Genomic DNA, 17,198 nt, shown 5'->3' on the forward strand with positions numbered 1-17,198 from the left:
TTCGTGTTCCAAAAATTAATCAGCTTCAAATCTCTTTTATCTAATCATGTACATACACCATGTTTCGTAGTTCGACCTCGAAATTTCAAATTTACATGATTCTGATCTTTTCATTAACAAGATTTTAAGGTCGTCGGTATTTTTTTACAGAACACCCTATATATTTTCTTTGATGTTCTCCTAGAGCGTTAAGAGACGAATCCAACGAGTACAATAACGATACCATTACAATCATTCAGTCTCGAGATATTCGTGTCTGAAAGGTACGGTTTTGGATTGCGTATGTTCCTTTCAGACACGGATATCTCGGGATTTAATGATCGAAACAGTACGGTCATTATACTCGTTGGATTCGTCTTTCGGTGCTCTACAAGAAGATCGACGAAAATATATAGGGTGTCCTGCAAAAAAAAATACTGACGACCTTGAAATATTGTTACAAGATGAAATGAATGATTCTTTCCTAGGAAATAACTTAGCCTTTCGTAGCCTAAGGATTGATAGGCTCCAGATAAACAGTGTTCAGAAGAACTAATCTTTGTTCCAGGTGCGAGCAAAGGGCAGAAGATGGTGGGACACAGTGTCCTCATCCCAGCAATCAGAAATCCAGCGAGTATTCGGTCGAATGCCGGACACAGAAGAGGATTGGCCCCGTCTACCAGACGGGCCATCGTGGACTTGGTGGTTGTTAGCAATCTTACCCTTGGGACCTCAGCTTCAAGTAGGGATCCTAGGCACGACTAGCCTGGAGAAGCGATTGAGAGCGATCGAGAAGACCTTGGATCACATGGAGCAAAGACAATTGACAGTAGCTCCCGCGCCATCAGAAGAGACGACAACATCTTCGAGTATATGCAGAGATGGCGGTGGAATCACTGAGACGACAGTGTCAGTTATTCAACAGTCCTAAACGATGAAGAATCGACGGCTCCTCAGGGACACATCGTTCACAGATCATCAACGCCGCGGCGAACAAAATGGGGATTCAACTTTCATTCGATGTACAAAGTACTTGTGACGTAGGTTATCGAAGATTGCCACTTTTTACTCGATATTTAATATCCGGAAGGCGATTCGGGATCAGCGGTTCGTTGCCTGCTCACCTCTCTGAGATGCGTTGACCTCCGATCTTTCTTCGTATACTTAAATCCCGTTGATTACGTTTTAATTCGAGTACCTCGTGTACTCGCTAAACTTACGCGTCCGAGCGCCTTATCGACGGAACGATAACGATTATAGCAAACGAATAGAGATTACACAGGAAAAAATAATTTATTAAATCTAACTCTACGGGGAGATTCCTCAGGCCATTTGCAGTAACTTTTTCCTTTGCGAAAATTTTCTACGCGGCTCCGTTGAAGAGTTAATAACGAAAAACACGGACCAATCAGCTAGAGGGGCGTACCCCGCCTCGGCCAGTGACAACGCCACGCTCAGCGTGACCTGCCCCTGAGGCGGAGTCTGTCTGCTGTAGACCCGCTCCGATTGGCCCGTGTTTTTCGTTAATAACTCCTTAACCAAGCGGTGGAGAACATTTTCGTAAAGGAATAAGTTTCTTGGAATGACCTCAGGAATCATCCCTTCCAAGAAAGAACATTTTTGGGACACCCTGTATGTTAGTAGACTGAGGATGTTTATGCAAATTTGAGAATTCATGCAATGAGTTGACCTCTTTCATTTGTGTATCGCATTAGAAAAGTTCCAAATACTGACAGAAAGTAGTCACACGGTGTTCTATAAACATGAATTAATAATGAACAATTCGATAAAAAATTCGTCCCGTTCAAAATATGCACATATCTCGTATGATAGTTGTTGTTCACCTCGGTAAGGCGTCACGATCCTCTATGCGCTGTTGCAATACGCAAATCTGTTCTTCCAGAATAGTCTATTATACATATACCTATATGTATACACACATTTATGTATACACACGTACATACATACGAGCATGTAATATGTTGCAATCAGAGGTACGCACGTCGTTTCACGCTTACGTTTTCAATCGTACCCCGACTTGAAATTTTGTACCTTCTAATGAATCGCGTGGATATATACTCATATACAGCCTGTTCTGGCCACACAAACACGCAGAAACATCCTATAAACAGTTAACAATATAAACATTTCATTATTTTAAATATTCATTACTGTGAAGACGTCATTGTTCAGCATAGAACCATTTTTATAAAATTGCAGAAGAAAACTTGAAGTGTACATCTTTAATCTTCAGATGCTTGTTGTTTATATAACATTATTGTGGATCTTTATGCAGGATAAAAATTGTTTGGGTAGACAGCGGATCTTGCAAAATAAAAATTTTGTGCCAGAATTGCATCGAATTGGAGTGAAAAAGAAATTTACTTTCTCTCTTAATATGTTTAATCTATTTGTTTCTTTGGTGGGATTTTTAAGTTGTAAACAATATATTGTTATACATTCTTTCAATATTTCTACTACTTAAAATTAACACCCATTTTCATCGTGAATGCATAAAATCCGCAGTCTGGACAGTATAATGATTTTTGTTAAATGATTGTTATAATAACAATTTGTATATATTCTGAACTGTTCGTAAGGTGTTGTTGCAGTTTAAACAGAACAGCCTGTAGATACAACGAGCGAGGATGTTGTATTTATAGTGAGTCTGCTGAGAGCGATATGTTTGAAGGGGAATGATAGCGTTTGTGGCAGTTTGAAGAGGAAATTTTTCGGTTAGGCACGTTCTTTGAGTCCTGATTAATGAAATCAGTTTGATCTCTGACAGACTTGATCGTTGTTAAACGTTTGTAAATTAAGATTCAATTAATTCAGGATCCACGTTCCAAACTCAATCAATCTGTCAAGATTGGAGTTTTAATTCAGTCAATCTGTCATGATTGGAGTTTTAATTCAATTGATCTTTGAGGATTTAGGATTCTTTGAGGATTTAATTCGATCGATCTCTCGAGATTCAAGCTCAAATAGAAATCGGAGCTGAAATAGAAATTCTGAAACGAAGGACTTAATTAATCGAAAAAATATAAACTACTAATTAGAGGAGGGATAATTCACATTTCGCTCAGATCGCCTAACTTCCTCTCAGCGACTCACAGCCATACATATTTGTCGGAAACCTATTTCCAACAACGACCAGTTCGTGTGGCGAAACGCTTTTGCAATGACATGAAACTCAATTTTTTATACTGTTCGGCCTGTATTCAAAACGCTCTAGTAGAACGAACTATACTCCTTTACACTACTTAAAGAAAAGAAAAGAAAGGAAAAAAAAATGAAAAGAAAAGAAAAATCAATTAACCATTCTCCTAGAAATGATATGCATACATAATATATTTACTTGTTGATGTGCAACACGCGTTATACGAAATTCGTTGAACATTCTAAGATTCTAAGGGAAAAGTTCTTTTAACCACATAGACAATCGCCAAATAAACTATATTTATAATCAAAATTATAATATTAATAACTTCTTACTCTGATCGGAAATTGGCAATATTTCGATATAAGAAATTGAAAAATAATCAATAAGAAATAATCCAATCATTGTTTAAATTTAGGGATCGAGAGGTGGGAGTATCGAAATGTTTAGTCGCATAAGCGTGACAAGTATACCGCTACTCGTTGTGTTTCTCATCTGTCGTCTGATTGATCAAAGATCATTGTTTGCATCATTGAACATTTGGCTAAAGTTCTGAAAATCGGCCAAATCCGATTGAGCTGAAATTTGGTAAATAGGTTCATTTTGCATTAAAAACATACTGCCCAAAAAGATTTTTGGCGACTCGAAAAAATGTTTTGATCGTACTAAAATCATTTCCTACCTTATTGGCCACTCGCTACAGCGAATTCTACGTGTTGTAACCAAAATTCGTCGGTAAGGTAGAAAATGATACTAATATAAATAAAGTTTTTGTTCGAGACGTCAAAAATCCTTTTGAGAAACACGTTTTTAATGCAAAATGAGGCTATGTGGAAAATTTGAGCTGAATCTGATTTGACCGATTTTCGGAACTTCGGCCGAAAATTGAAACAAAAAGAATTCGTCGATATATGAACAAAGGTGTATCGTTTAGTGATAATACAGTGTTATGAATACGAGCCTTTAAGTTTATTCCGTCGCTCATAAGACTTTCTCGACTATGGTAGCGTATAGTAATTTATTTTCATGCGGTTTTTTAAGTATCGTGTCCGAAGAGATCATAGCGGTTGTTTCGAGATGTTAGGAACGTCATATCAATCATGCAATCAAACCGTGAAGAAAGAAAGAATCGAGAAAAGGAAATTAATATGTGTCTGTTGTCACGATTATTGATCATTACTCTTGTTATTAATTACTATTCTTATTACTATTACGGTTAAGAAGAGTACCAAACACTATAAGAAAAAAGAAAGAAAAAAAATGGTACACTCTCTACACAAAAAACTATTAGCTTCTCTAGCGTCGTCGATCACTCGAATATTATTGTAACGAGCAACGACGATCGTTTAAACAAATTGGCATAAACTGCTCTCGATTATACACGTAATTCCGATTTTGCAAAAAAAAAAAAAAAAACAGTGTATAAAACTGTATGAAACGAGGAAAGAGTAACCCGGGGGAAAAAAATTCACACATTTTTCATCGCGTTTTCTAATCGATAAAAAGGAGCGTTGTCGATCTTGCGGAAAATCGACGGATCGAGCGACGCCTCCATTTTAGATTTATATTCTCCTCTCTAGACTTTTACGAAGTTGTGAATCATGCATTGTGATATTACTGTATAGCCTACCTATTCTATATTGTTATAATATACATTACAAAATAGTATGTAATGTCACACAACTTTCCATTTTTACTTCAACATTTCTATATTTATCTTCATCTCTTCATATGGAATTATTGTAATAAAAATGTCACGAAATTGAACGTCTCAGACTATTCAACATATATTTTTCATTCGTCCTGTTCAACGATCTCCCACGTCCCAGCAATACAAAACAAAAATTATAATAGAAAATTATAAGATAAAATAAATATATATAAATAATTTTTTATCGGCTATTTTACGAAGTAGAGCGTAACAATTGTATGTGACAATTAAATAATAATATCGAGGCCATTAAATTTTAATAAAAGCACATTAAAAATTGTGATCCCAATTTTCTGTAAATTGTTAGGTTGATGTAAAGTTGCCGCTAAAAATTCATAGTTCCGACTCCGTTCATGTGAATGCGACTGAAGAAACTTCACACGAAACGCGGGAATTTCGCCTAATTTTGATGTGTCGAGTATGAACGATGAGATTCAGTATCTGGAGAAGTATTCGGTCGCACCTTCGCCTAGCAGAGATTATTACGGGCTCAAAGTAATCCGTAACAAGGTATAAATGATCGAACATTATTTGACAAATTCTATTCGTCGCTATCGGTACGCTTTTGCAGGTGATATTGTACATTTGGAAGATCTCGCATGGTCCACATAAGACACCACTCGTGCGAACCTCAAATTTTGTGGATTTCGAGCGAGATAAATATCTGCAAGAAGAGATCCAACGAGCTTTTGGTATCTGGAGATTGCCTTTAAACGTCCTATTAGAAAATTTAATATCGCAGGGTTACAATTTTGATTAACCTCTTGCCCTGTGATTTTAGAACATTTATATTATTATTATTTCTGATCAAAATTTATTTGATCTCCCTTTCCATTGAATTAACTTTAAACCCGCATAACTTTTCGACCAATTAACTCCTCGCCTAAAAACTTCGCTTTTTGGCATTTCCTAGTCAAATTCTACAGGATTATATTTAAAAAAATTTAAAATATCTGGGTCGCCAAGGTGAAGTTTATCCTTCTTCTCTACTGTATTAAATTGCGCGTATCGCACGGTTTATTTTGAAATCGTAATGCCACAATAAATATTATTCACGTTACTAAGTTAACATTTAGTAAACAAATAGACCAATTGCTGTATGTCAGGCAAATATTTACTGAGGCACGTGAAGAACATCGCTGCGAAACCAAGTCAGACTCTCCTGACACTGCCAAAGAACGTGGTGGCAAGGTTGGTCGACTATCTGACAGTGAACGACGTTGTAAACTTAACAGCACTGTCGCACGTCGCCAAAGAGGTAACGGAAAGTATACAAATCCGAGACGTACTTACCGATTTATTTTTAAACATTTAGATCTTCGACGAGAATTTCGTGTGGGAAATCTTGTGCAAGAGGCACACGTCGTTAACGAGCAGGGACGATAAATTATCCACTAATTGGAAGCAACTATTCCGGCTGACACAGATACAGGGACTAATGAAGGAACAGAAGGTATTTGTTAATTAACCCCGTCGCGGCCAGAACCCTGAAAAACGAGATTTCACACGCGTTACACATTTAATTTACATAATTCATATTTGGAGCACTTGGATCGCATAATTTACCTTCCGAATATTTAAATGAGAATAATTTAAATGTTAACGTTTTTATTTACACATATTTTTATATATTTATGCAAAAATTAATGCTGTTTATTAATAATGATCGTGAACAGAAATATATTTTTCCAGTGGAGTTTGGAAGGCTAAAATAAAACTGAAACAATTAAATAGTAATTAAACTAAATTGGGCTCCCTGAGGGACGGAAATTTCGGACATCGATTGAATCTTAAATAAATTTTAAAATAACCTACTGTGACAACGTTCGCGAAACGAACTCCAGTAACAAACAACTAGCAGTTAGGTTCAACACAACATCAATCCGAAACTAGTTTCTCATCCCCTAACTACCCCACGACATTCGAAAAGCCCATCAGCAGTTTAATTGCAAATCCCGTCGTTTTTCAGGAAACTCGGTCCCGCCAGCCAGCGAAACAGACGTCAGCCGCAAAACCGAGCGCAAAACTCGACAGCTCATTAAAGGTCTCGGCTCCGGCCTCAAAATCAACATCGAAGTGCCACTCGGCCTTGAATCAGACCCCGAAGAAGCCGTTCCCGGATCCTGCTCCGAAGAAATCGATCCAAAATCCCGTCCCGAAGAAGCCGTCCAGCCATAATTTCCCGAAGTCGACGCACGAGACTCAGATTAGTCCGCGAAGCAAAGTTCCTCCGTTGCGATCTCTGCAAACGGGCGACCGGAAGCTCGCGAAGACCGCTCAGAGCAACACGAAAGTGTCAACGAAGGCTGTGCGGAATCACGAAACGGTTAAATCGCCGCCGAATAAACTCGACACGAAGTCGGACAAGCGACAGATAAAACCGAGGAGGAGCGACGCGAAGGTTGGCAGCAATGGCGGCGGCAGACCGATGGAGGATCGATCGAACCGCGAGAAACCGAAGCGTCCGACTCACGCGAGCTCCCCGGCAATCGAGAAATGCGGTCCGATGCAATCAGCCGCGGCGAGATCGAAGAAGACCGGTAGGAAGATCGGGCAGAGCAAATCGACGAGCTCGAGCACGATCGAGCTGCCCGTGAACGATCGGTGCGCGACCAGGGACGACAGCTTCGATTTCGCGGACCTAATCGAGGCCAGCCTGAAGAACATTCGCAGCCCGATGAGCATGTTCGATTGCAACCCCATTTGCATCGACAGGAGGTCCTGCGCCGGCGACGGGAAAGAGGAGAAAAAAATGCCGGATCGTCCTAGGATATTAAGGAGCGCGAACAGGAAGACTTTGGATCGATTGTCCGAGAAGTCGGAGCCGTTGACGGCGAAATCGGCCGCCTCGAATGTTTCCGCTTGCTCCGCGGTTTCCGGGAGTTTGAAAGCGAAGGAGAAAACGAAGAACAACGCGAAATTGAAGGAAAGCGAGAAGAAAATTGAGAAACAAGAGGACAAGTCGAATTATCTGGAGAGGTATGGCATTTATCAGGAGAGCGTGCAGAGGATCAATGCTGAGGAACATCGGATGAAGAATAGGAAGAAGTTGTTGGATAAAATGGCGGTACTGAGGTCCTTGGGATCGAGCGATGTTGAGAGGTCGGAGGAGAATGGCGTCGGTGGAGTACCGAATCCGTACGAATTTCGAAAACGAATTGGGAATCCCGGTAAACGCTAAAAGCGAGATGTATTGGTCCGACAGAGTGAACTAATAGCCTCGGATTTGGGAGAAGAATTTATGATATAATATTATTTATAATATAATTATATGGATTTGATATACATTTTTAATAAAGATCTGATTGCCAGAGATTTTGGAATAACTGGTAATAATTTGATGTTTTAATTAATAATGGGAGTAACTATGGCAAGTGTTAGTATCTGTAGAAGAACATGTGTGTGCATCTCTGTAATTGTGAACTGGGATAATTAGATTTTCAACTGACTGGAGATTTCATGTAAATTTTTAATGGTGATCTGATTGGCGGGGATTTTGGAATATCTGGTAATAATTTAGAGTCGTAATTAATAATCATTTGGAATATGGCAATTATTGGTATTCGCGCGAGAACATGTGTGCTCCTCTGTAATTGTCAATTGGGATAATTAGATTTTAAAGTCGTTTTTAAGTTTCTGTAGTCATTATTGTTAATGTATTAATTTCTAAATTGTTTGTGTAAGGACACGAAGCTGTACATTGAAGCTGAGGAATGGACCAATTATTTTGTTCAATCAAATGTGGTAATTTTATACGCAGAAGAGTATATTATCATTTCTACACTTCTGTATAAGAGACAAGAACCGAGGTTCTACCGCACTCGAGAACCCATCACTAGTTACGACAGCTAGCCAGTAGCTGATAACCTAAATTTGCTAATGTGAAAAGTGCTTCCAGTGGTAGGGTAATTGTTTCAGTAGTCAGTTAGTATATTATTTTCCACATTGTTTATACAATACACTCACTTTTATTTCCAATTTATTAAAATTGTTAGAGGGGGGAATAAATCATAGAATTTTTATTTTGCACAAAGAACAGCAATCTAGTCATATAGAATTCAATCTAAATTTAATTTAAATGTAATATTTCCAAACATGCTCCCACTACCGTACAAGGGACAAGAACCGAGGTTCTACCCCACTCGAACCCATCACTAGTCTCGACAGAGAGCCAGTAGCTAACCTAAATTTGCTGTGAAAAGTGCCTCCAATGGTAGGGTAAATGTTTCAATAGTCAGTTAGTATATTATTTTCCACATTGTTTATACAATACACTCAATTTTATTTCCAATCTATTAAAATTGTTAGAGGGGGGAATAAAGCATAGAATTTTTTGCACAAAGCACAGCAATCTAGTAATATAGAATTGAATGTAAATTTAATATAAATTTAATATCTCCGAAAATGCCCCCACTACCGTCCAAGGGACAAGAACCGAGGTTCTACCGCACTCGATCCCACCACTAGTCTCGACAGAGAGCCAGTAGCTAACCTAAATTTGCTGTGAAAAGTGCCTCCAACAGTAGGGTGATTGTTTCAGTAGTCAGTATATCATTTTCCAAATTGTTTATACAATACACTCAATTTTATTTCTAATCTATTAAAATTGTTAGAGGGGGGACTAAAACATGGAATTTTTTGCACAAAGCACAGCAATCTAGTGATATAGAATTGAATGTAAATTTAATATAAATTTAATATCTCCGAAAATGCCCCCACTATCGTCCAAGGGACAAGAACCGAGGTTCTACCGCACTCGAACCCATCACTAACTTCGACAGCGAGCCAGTAGCTAAATTTGCTAATGTAAAAAGCGTCTCAAATCATAAATTTAATATCTCCCAAAATGCCCCCACTACCGTCCAATGGTCAAGAACCGAGGTTCTACCGCACTCGAACCCATCACTAGTCTCGACAGCGAGCCAGTAGCTAAATTTGCTAATGTAAAAAGCGTCTCAAATCATAAATTTAATATCTCCCAAAATGCCCCCACTACCGTCCAATGGTCAAGAACCGAGGTTCTACCGCACTCGAACCCATCACTAACTTCGACAGCGAGCCAGTTTCTAAATTTGCTAATGTAAAAAGTGCCTCCAATCAAAAATTGAACTTCTCCGAAAATGCCCCCACTACCTTCCAATGGTCAAGAACCGAGGTTCTACCGCACTCGAACCCATCACTAACTTCGACAGCGAGCCAGTTTCTAAATTTGCTAATGTAAAAAGTGCCTCCAATCAAAAATTTAACATCTCCCAAAATGCTCCCACTACCGTCCAATGGTCAAGAACCGAGGTTCTACCGTACTCAAACCCATCACTAACTTCGACAGCGAGCCAGTTTCTAAATTTGCTAATGTAAAAAGTGCCTCCAATCAAAAATTGAACTTCTCCCAAAATGCTCCCACTACCTTCCAATGGTCAAGAACCGAGGTTCTACCGCACTCGAACCCATCACTAACTTCGACAGCGAGCCAGTTTCTAAATTTGCTAATGTAAAAAGTGCCTCCAATCAAAAATTGAACTTCTCCGAAAATGCCCCCACTACCTTCCAATGGTCAAGAACCGAGGTTCTACCGCACTCGAACCCATCACTAATCTCGACAGCGAGCCAGTAGCTAAATTTGATAATGTAAAAATTGCCTCCTATCAAAAATTGAACTTCTCCGAAATTGCCCCCACTACCTTCCAATGGTCAAGAACCGAGGTTCTACCGCACTCGAACCCATCACTAATCTCGACAGCGAGCCAGTAGCTAAATTTGATAATGTAAAAATTGCCTCCAATCAAAAATTGAACTTCTCCGAAAATGCCCCCACTACCTTCCAATGATCAAGAACCGAGGTTCTACCGCACTCGCTCCCATCGCTGGCCGTGCCAGGGATCGCGTCGATTGTGACAAAGTACATCGATTGTCTGGTGGGCAGATAACCGGCGAGACTCTAGGTAAGTCCAAGGCGATCGCGAACGTCACGTCTTATCGGCCGTTCTTATCACCTTCGAGTTAAAACTGATCCAGCGCTCTCCCGACACGTTTCCGGGGGGCCAGCACGTTCCCCAGGACAGCGCGTGTCCCCGTCGCCATTTTGGCTCCGCACTTTGCCGAATCGTCTCGCACCGGTTACAGTTGCTGACAGATGATAATGCAATCACCGTTTCCGGCACGGAAACTGGTCCCCACGCGCGACTCGTCCCCGTTGAAATCCAGCTCGGATTTCCCCGATAATCGATTTTCGAGTGAGATCGCCGCGTCTCTCGAGCCGATTGACCTTATCACCGGCTCTCTAGATTAGCGTCAATCGAAAACCAGAGTGGTGCCGGCCTGCCAGTGCCAGCGAACAGTCCGGATATACCGGGTCGTCGCGTCGTTCCGCTTCTGAAAGTATGACGATCACCGTGGTCCAGGCGAAGCTCGCCTCGATGATCGCGATCGGGGTCGGCAGCTTCGTCGTCGGGGTCGCGCCCGTCTGCTTCGTCTCCCGCGTCCGTGAACTGCAACAGAGGCTGCTGCTCTCCTGCACCTTGTGCTTCGGCGGCGGCGTATTGCTCGCCACCTGCATACTGCACATGCTGCCCGAGTCCAGGGAGCTGATGCCCGATTATGCGGACCTGATATTCGCCTGCGGATTTCTCTTGTTGTACCTGATCGACGAGACGATACACTACGTCTGGGGCAGCGGGATCGATCACGGACCCGAGCCGACCAATAGGGAGACAGAGGGACGATATGGCGCGAGTAGGATGTATGTCTGCAATTTTTATTTTTTTTTTTTTTGGTTAATCTTGGAGGATACGTTTAGTCTAGATGCATCTATGCATCTGCGTTTGCTTTGTTGCGCCTGTGCATGAGATTGCTACGATTAGATTTCAATTAAAATATAAAATAAAATTGTAAAATACAATACTGTGGAGAGATTAGGAACACTTTTATTTTTTGGCTTGTCAAGATTATCACGAGAGAAAATACGTTTTTATTTAATTGTTTTGTTGTTTGTTTCGGTTTTCTATCATTGACTCGGGGGGTTTGTCGTAATTGTCACCTGTAGCCAAGCAGGTGACAGGAGTTGAGTTTGACTTTCGAGGTCTTTACAATTTTGTGTTTGACCCATTCTTGTCGTAGCACGTCTGCCATAAACGCATGGAATCTGCATTCCAGTTGTGGTCTTTGAGCTAATATAGCGACGCCCTGTGTTTGGTAAATGGTCCGCAAAATGCAAACATGTGAGATACACTATTTGCAACGCTGCTATCTGCCCTAGAATTGCTAATTTCCGTACAGTGTTTGTGTAAATGTGTGATCGATAACGCGGAAGACTATTTAAAGCTTGGAATGTTATTTGTTCTTGTCGAGTAGATGGGATTAAATAACGAGTGAGAGTGGTACTATATGGTTATTTAATAATATTATTCTTGTTTTAAGTAACATATTTATCTAATACACACTTTTATTTGTTCACTAGCCAACTGTGTTAACTCTTATTCCATGATATGTATTTACGTCACTTTTTGACATATATTGTGTACTTACATTTTTTTCTGTAATTCTCCTCTGCATTTATTAACAAAGTACAGGCAGACAGTCAGTGAACAATCAAATCGTTGACTCTAGTTGGCTTGTAATTGATCATACCTAAAACCGTTTGCGACTAATTAAATAAAAATTAGAATATATCTGTAGTTGAGTATTTTCGAGGACTATTTTCAGTTTCAACTTGTTACCATATAGTAAATTGTGCAACTTGTTGGAAATAAATTACAGACTAAGATTCTCGTATCATAGTGTCGAGCGTTCGATATACATGTCGGTGAAAATTCAACGTTTCACTCTAAACCGCTCAATAATACCGTTCAAGTCTTTGGTAAACCTCTGATAATGGAAGGCGAATAAGAAACTCGGTAGAAGCTATTGCTTGTTTCGCGCTAATCATGTTACTCTTTTATCCGACCTACATCCTCGAGAACCGAATGGAAGTTAATTCGTTACGTCAGGATGATCGATTTATTTTTCAATAAACACCTGAACGAAACAAACTGACGTTGAATACGCTCCTCCCATTTTCTTTGGCTTCCTCCGGTTAATGTTTTCAATCTATCAATTTGCAACTTTGCGCGGCAGACTTCTGCAATGCGATGCTGAAATGGAATGCGTAAACCACAGTAAATAAATATCAATTCCAATATTAAGATAAGATCCTAATATTCTAACACATAAAATATTAAAATAAGGTTCTAATATTCTACTATAACTATACAGGGCGTCCCAAAAATGTTCCTGAGATCATTTCAAGCAACTTTTTCCTTTACGAAAATCTTCTCCGCGGCTCCGTTCACGAGTTATTAACGAAAAACGCGGACTAATCAGAACGCACCTACAGCGGTCTGACTCCGCCTCGGCGGGGAGGTCCCAGCTGCGCGCGGCGTTGTCATTGGCAGAGGCGGGGCCTGTCCGCTGCAGCCGCGCTCTGGTTGGCCCGTGTTTTTCTTCAATAACTCCTCAACGGAGCCGCGGAGAAGATTTTCGCAAAGGAAAAAGTTGCTTGAAATGATCTCGGGAATCGCCTCCTGCAAGGAATTACATTTTTGGGACACAGTGGTGGGGATAATTCCGCGACGTTTAGCATGCAGGTCTTGGCGACATATATAGAGAAATCACTGTAGTTTCGACTGGAAAAAATGTTGTTTTTTTCGGTCGCAGAGATCATTGCAGGAGCCATTCCCACCAGGCGAATTACTCTACGTCGGGCCAATCCGTCAGCTGTGTTTACCCGACGGAGGTTAATCTGAGAACGGGTTATCAGGCGAACCCTTACGGGAACGGAACGATCGGCGGTTGGAAAAACAGCACTTACGGGGCGGTGCAATGTGCGCCGGGTGCACCTGCATCGTGTTTTCACGAGGAGGAGACATTGTTGTGCCACGGTAATCACTCGGAGCCCTGCCCGAATTCAAACACCAGCCTCGTTGGCCTTTTGCTGGCGCTCACGGTGCACTCGATGCTCGAGGGACAGGCGATCGGTTTGCAGAAAACAACCTCGGAGGTACGTGATTTGCAATATTTAATTAGTGGACGGTTACCTAACATTCTCTACCCTCCAACCACACGAACAAATTGAAAATACGAAGGCGAAACTCTGTGAGTAGATAAATCTACAAAAATAATTATTAGAAGAACAAATTCTCTGCACCATATAAAATTTAATTGCTTTTAATTGTTTAATTATTTACGGTTTGAGATAAAATGTTCGGAACAATATATTGCTCAGAGGCTGCTCGATACTAACTGAAATATTGAACAACGGCCATAAAATATGGAAAATCTTTCTCTTTCAGTTTGAAATAGTTTGAATTAATATGTGATATCTAAATTTTTTATTTGTAGTGCTTTTATTTTGCAGCCTTTATGACATTTGCTGAAACCATTTTTGTTAAAAAATCTGACACGATGGTGCGAGTGTTGACATTGTTTTTTGACTGTTGGTGGAGCGGGTGTAGGTGTCCATTGTTCAGGCAACATGTCTTTTATTTTGCATGGATGAACAATAGAGAATGATAGATGATGGATTCGAGGTATGGCAATGATTAAACGGTGGAATGCGATCATAGCACGGTTTATTCCCTTTGAAGGCTCACATATCACTCACTCAATGGTTCTATCCTCTCTTTCTCGATATTCGTTGATCGGTTTAGCATGATGTATACGCAGGGTGTTCGAAAAATCATCAAAAACAAGTCCACATATTTTTAAATATTAATAGAAAAGTGCTTCAACATTTGGAAATTTGAGGCGGCGTTATTTAAATATCGACCATCTGACACTATTTAGAAACCGATTTTTATAAATTATCTTTTGTTTTAAAAAATTTTATACTTAATGCCATCGAAATAGCAAAATTATTGGCAAGTTTACAATGTTAAACAAGATTTTCTCAAAACTACTCTTCTCTAATTGACCGTCTGTCAATAATGACTTAAACTATTTGGAAAATCGATTTTTATAAATTATTTTTTGTTGATAGGTGGTATATGACCCCATTTCTCTGAATTTACTCGATTCTGGTCCACAAAAGACGCTTCACAATTAGGAGTTATTTACCGATTATAATTATGGAACATTTATGGATTTGAATAAGTTATTTAATAATTGTTTGTGTCATATTTTTTATTGTAGGTGTTGCTTTTGGTTGGTGCAGTGGCCTCGCACAAGTTCGTCGTCGGTTTTTGTTTAGGCTTGGAATTAGCTGGCGCAAGTAGTTCCGTCTTTAGGCTAGTGCTCGCAATATTCACCTTTTCAGCCGGGTCTGCGGTTGGCATAGGAACTGGCATGTTAATGCTTAAGGTATGTATACACTCAATTTTTTTTTATTAAGTAATCAATGTTTTTTTTATGGCTACCAAATATTTCGGTGCTTGCAAATTTTTGTGTCGTTTCAATAAACGACTCCTATCAATATTTGAACACGTTTCAAAGAGAGCGTAATTATTTTTAAAATTTCGAATGCTGGACCAGATGCAAAAATCTGTGGAAAATAATAAATGGGGTAGAATAAAAATTGATGGGAGTCTGTGTGAAAATCAATATCCGGGAATAAATCATGCAAATTACGTCGTGAAAATATTATCTGTCACTTTTCATAGGTACAACTTTAAAATTCGTGGCAACCACAATAAATTGATTATTTATTAATGGAGCAAATGCATGGAAAGTTATGAGAGATTTATTTTCGAGACTAGAACGTATAAATTCGCGAAGAAAGAGTCACGAATTTAATTCATTTGAATACATAGAAGTTCAAAGTCTTCGCAAAAGTTGCGAAGTGAATATTTGAAAATTAACTATTGTTTTACAGATGAAAAACGAATGGCTGAAGGTGTTCCTGCCAATTCTGCAAGGTCTAGCCGGGGGATCACTGCTGTTCGTGACAGTCAGTGAAATTCTCCCCAGAGAGAGAGCAAGATGGCACAAGAGCTCGCGACGTTCTGCTGGAATCATGCAGTTCATTTCTGTGGTGCTCGGTTTCGTCATTATATACGTGATAAACAACTACGTAGGCGGTTGATAACAGAAATCACTGATAGAATCAATTCTTTACGGAACGCAAGCCTGTAAACACGACACTATAACAAAGCCAGGCGAAAACCCCGCCATTTTTTACGAAGCGATCGAGCACTATCGACGGTTGCGCGTGTTGTATCGAATCAAATTAAAATTCACAGGTCCCAATAAATTGGAATGCTGTCGCGCAAAACTGAGGGGGAAAATAAAGGGAACGTCTGAAATAAATTTCCTCGGGGAGCTATTCTTGTTTCTGTATAAATATAAGCGCAAGTACGTGTAACGTTATTGGGAGAGTCGTGTCAGAATAAGAGAAGGGTTGAATGGAGGAAAATACATACTTTAAAGATTGCATGGAAATAGAATACTCTAACGAAATCGATACCTCGTTCTAATCCACGTTCCCTCCCTGTGCAATCTTCATGTTTGTCAGATGGAACGCTGAAAAATACTATGTGGCAACAGAAAAAAAAAAATAATATTAAAATAACATCTGTTCTAGTAGGTGTACAAATTAACTCTCACAGGCAATTCTAACTTTATTCCGAATTCAAAGACTGCAGATTTTTATGCAAAATGAAAATTTGTTAACTCAATTGCGAGCGACAGAAATTAAATAAAAACTTCCTTTCCTAATAATTTTAATACGCCAACAATAATAATTTTAATAAACCAGCAATAATAATTTTCATAAGCCAACAATAACAATTTTAATAAACCAGCAATAATAATTTTCATAAGCCAACAATAATAATTTTCATAAACCAGCAATAATAATTTTCATAAGCCAACAATAATAATTTTAATAAACCAGTGCTCCTAAATTCTTCAAATGTTTTCTCAGTTTTATATTTGAAAGACTTAGTTTAGTCATAAGTGCATCAGTCCGTTTATTACTTGTAAAACCGAGTAAATGCACAGAGAGCGATGCAGATTATTTTGTAAAGTATAATGTAATACTTTGTAAATAAATCTACGAATTAATTTGTACACCTAACGCAATCGCGAAGGCGCATCGTTCTCGAGAACCAGTTTCTCAGTGCAGGAAATATATTAACAACTCGGTAGACAACTGTCGAGAAGAAAATGGCGCACGAGCGGCTTCATACGTTGTAATGCAATATCTCACTGCAACAACTCCTAACGAGATGAAGTCTTTCAGGTCCATGTACTCTCTGGAAATTTCGGGAATCTTGACTAGTTGCCTCCATGCTGGATCAGGTTAGCTCGATCTATCTCGTGAAAGATGAGTTTAACGTTTCTGGACATCTGATGAGTTTCCTCCCTTTCTGACATAAA

The 17,198-nt window shown here is 39.5% G+C and overlaps 3 protein-coding genes across 3 annotated transcripts in view; all 3 read left to right on the forward strand.

Annotated features, from left to right (window-relative positions):
- LOC143360956 (LON peptidase N-terminal domain and RING finger protein 3) overlaps window positions 1-2,345 on the forward strand; it is a 54,478-nt gene extending 52,133 nt beyond the window's left edge. The window contains exons 9-10 of the mRNA XM_076800172.1: window positions 548-1,399; window positions 1,455-2,345. Coding sequence (XP_076656287.1) covers window positions 548-910 — 363 coding nt within the window. The 3' untranslated portion in view covers window positions 911-1,399; window positions 1,455-2,345. The remainder of the gene's footprint in view (window positions 1-547; window positions 1,400-1,454) is intronic.
- A 2,846-nt stretch (window positions 2,346-5,191) lies between these two features.
- Window positions 5,192-8,166, forward strand: LOC143360844 (uncharacterized). The gene is made up of 5 exons (XM_076799996.1): window positions 5,192-5,360; window positions 5,422-5,542; window positions 5,957-6,108; window positions 6,166-6,315; window positions 6,820-8,166. Exons 1-5 carry the CDS (start codon window positions 5,271-5,273, stop codon window positions 8,029-8,031), a joined length of 1,725 nt encoding a protein of 574 aa, XP_076656111.1. The 5' UTR covers window positions 5,192-5,270; the 3' UTR covers window positions 8,032-8,166.
- Window positions 8,167-11,194: 3,028 nt separating this feature from the next.
- Window positions 11,195-16,649, forward strand: Zip88e (Zinc/iron regulated transporter-related protein 88E). Its single transcript, XM_076800354.1, has 4 exons — window positions 11,195-11,589; window positions 13,542-13,884; window positions 15,015-15,182; window positions 15,694-16,649. Exons 1-4 carry the CDS (start codon window positions 11,231-11,233, stop codon window positions 15,901-15,903), a joined length of 1,080 nt encoding a protein of 359 aa, XP_076656469.1. The 5' UTR covers window positions 11,195-11,230; the 3' UTR covers window positions 15,904-16,649.
- Window positions 16,650-17,198: the final 549 nt, after the last annotated feature.

Source organism: Halictus rubicundus, chromosome 14 (genome assembly GCF_050948215.1).
Source record: "Halictus rubicundus isolate RS-2024b chromosome 14, iyHalRubi1_principal, whole genome shotgun sequence".
Taxonomy (NCBI): domain Eukaryota; kingdom Metazoa; phylum Arthropoda; class Insecta; order Hymenoptera; family Halictidae; genus Halictus; species Halictus rubicundus.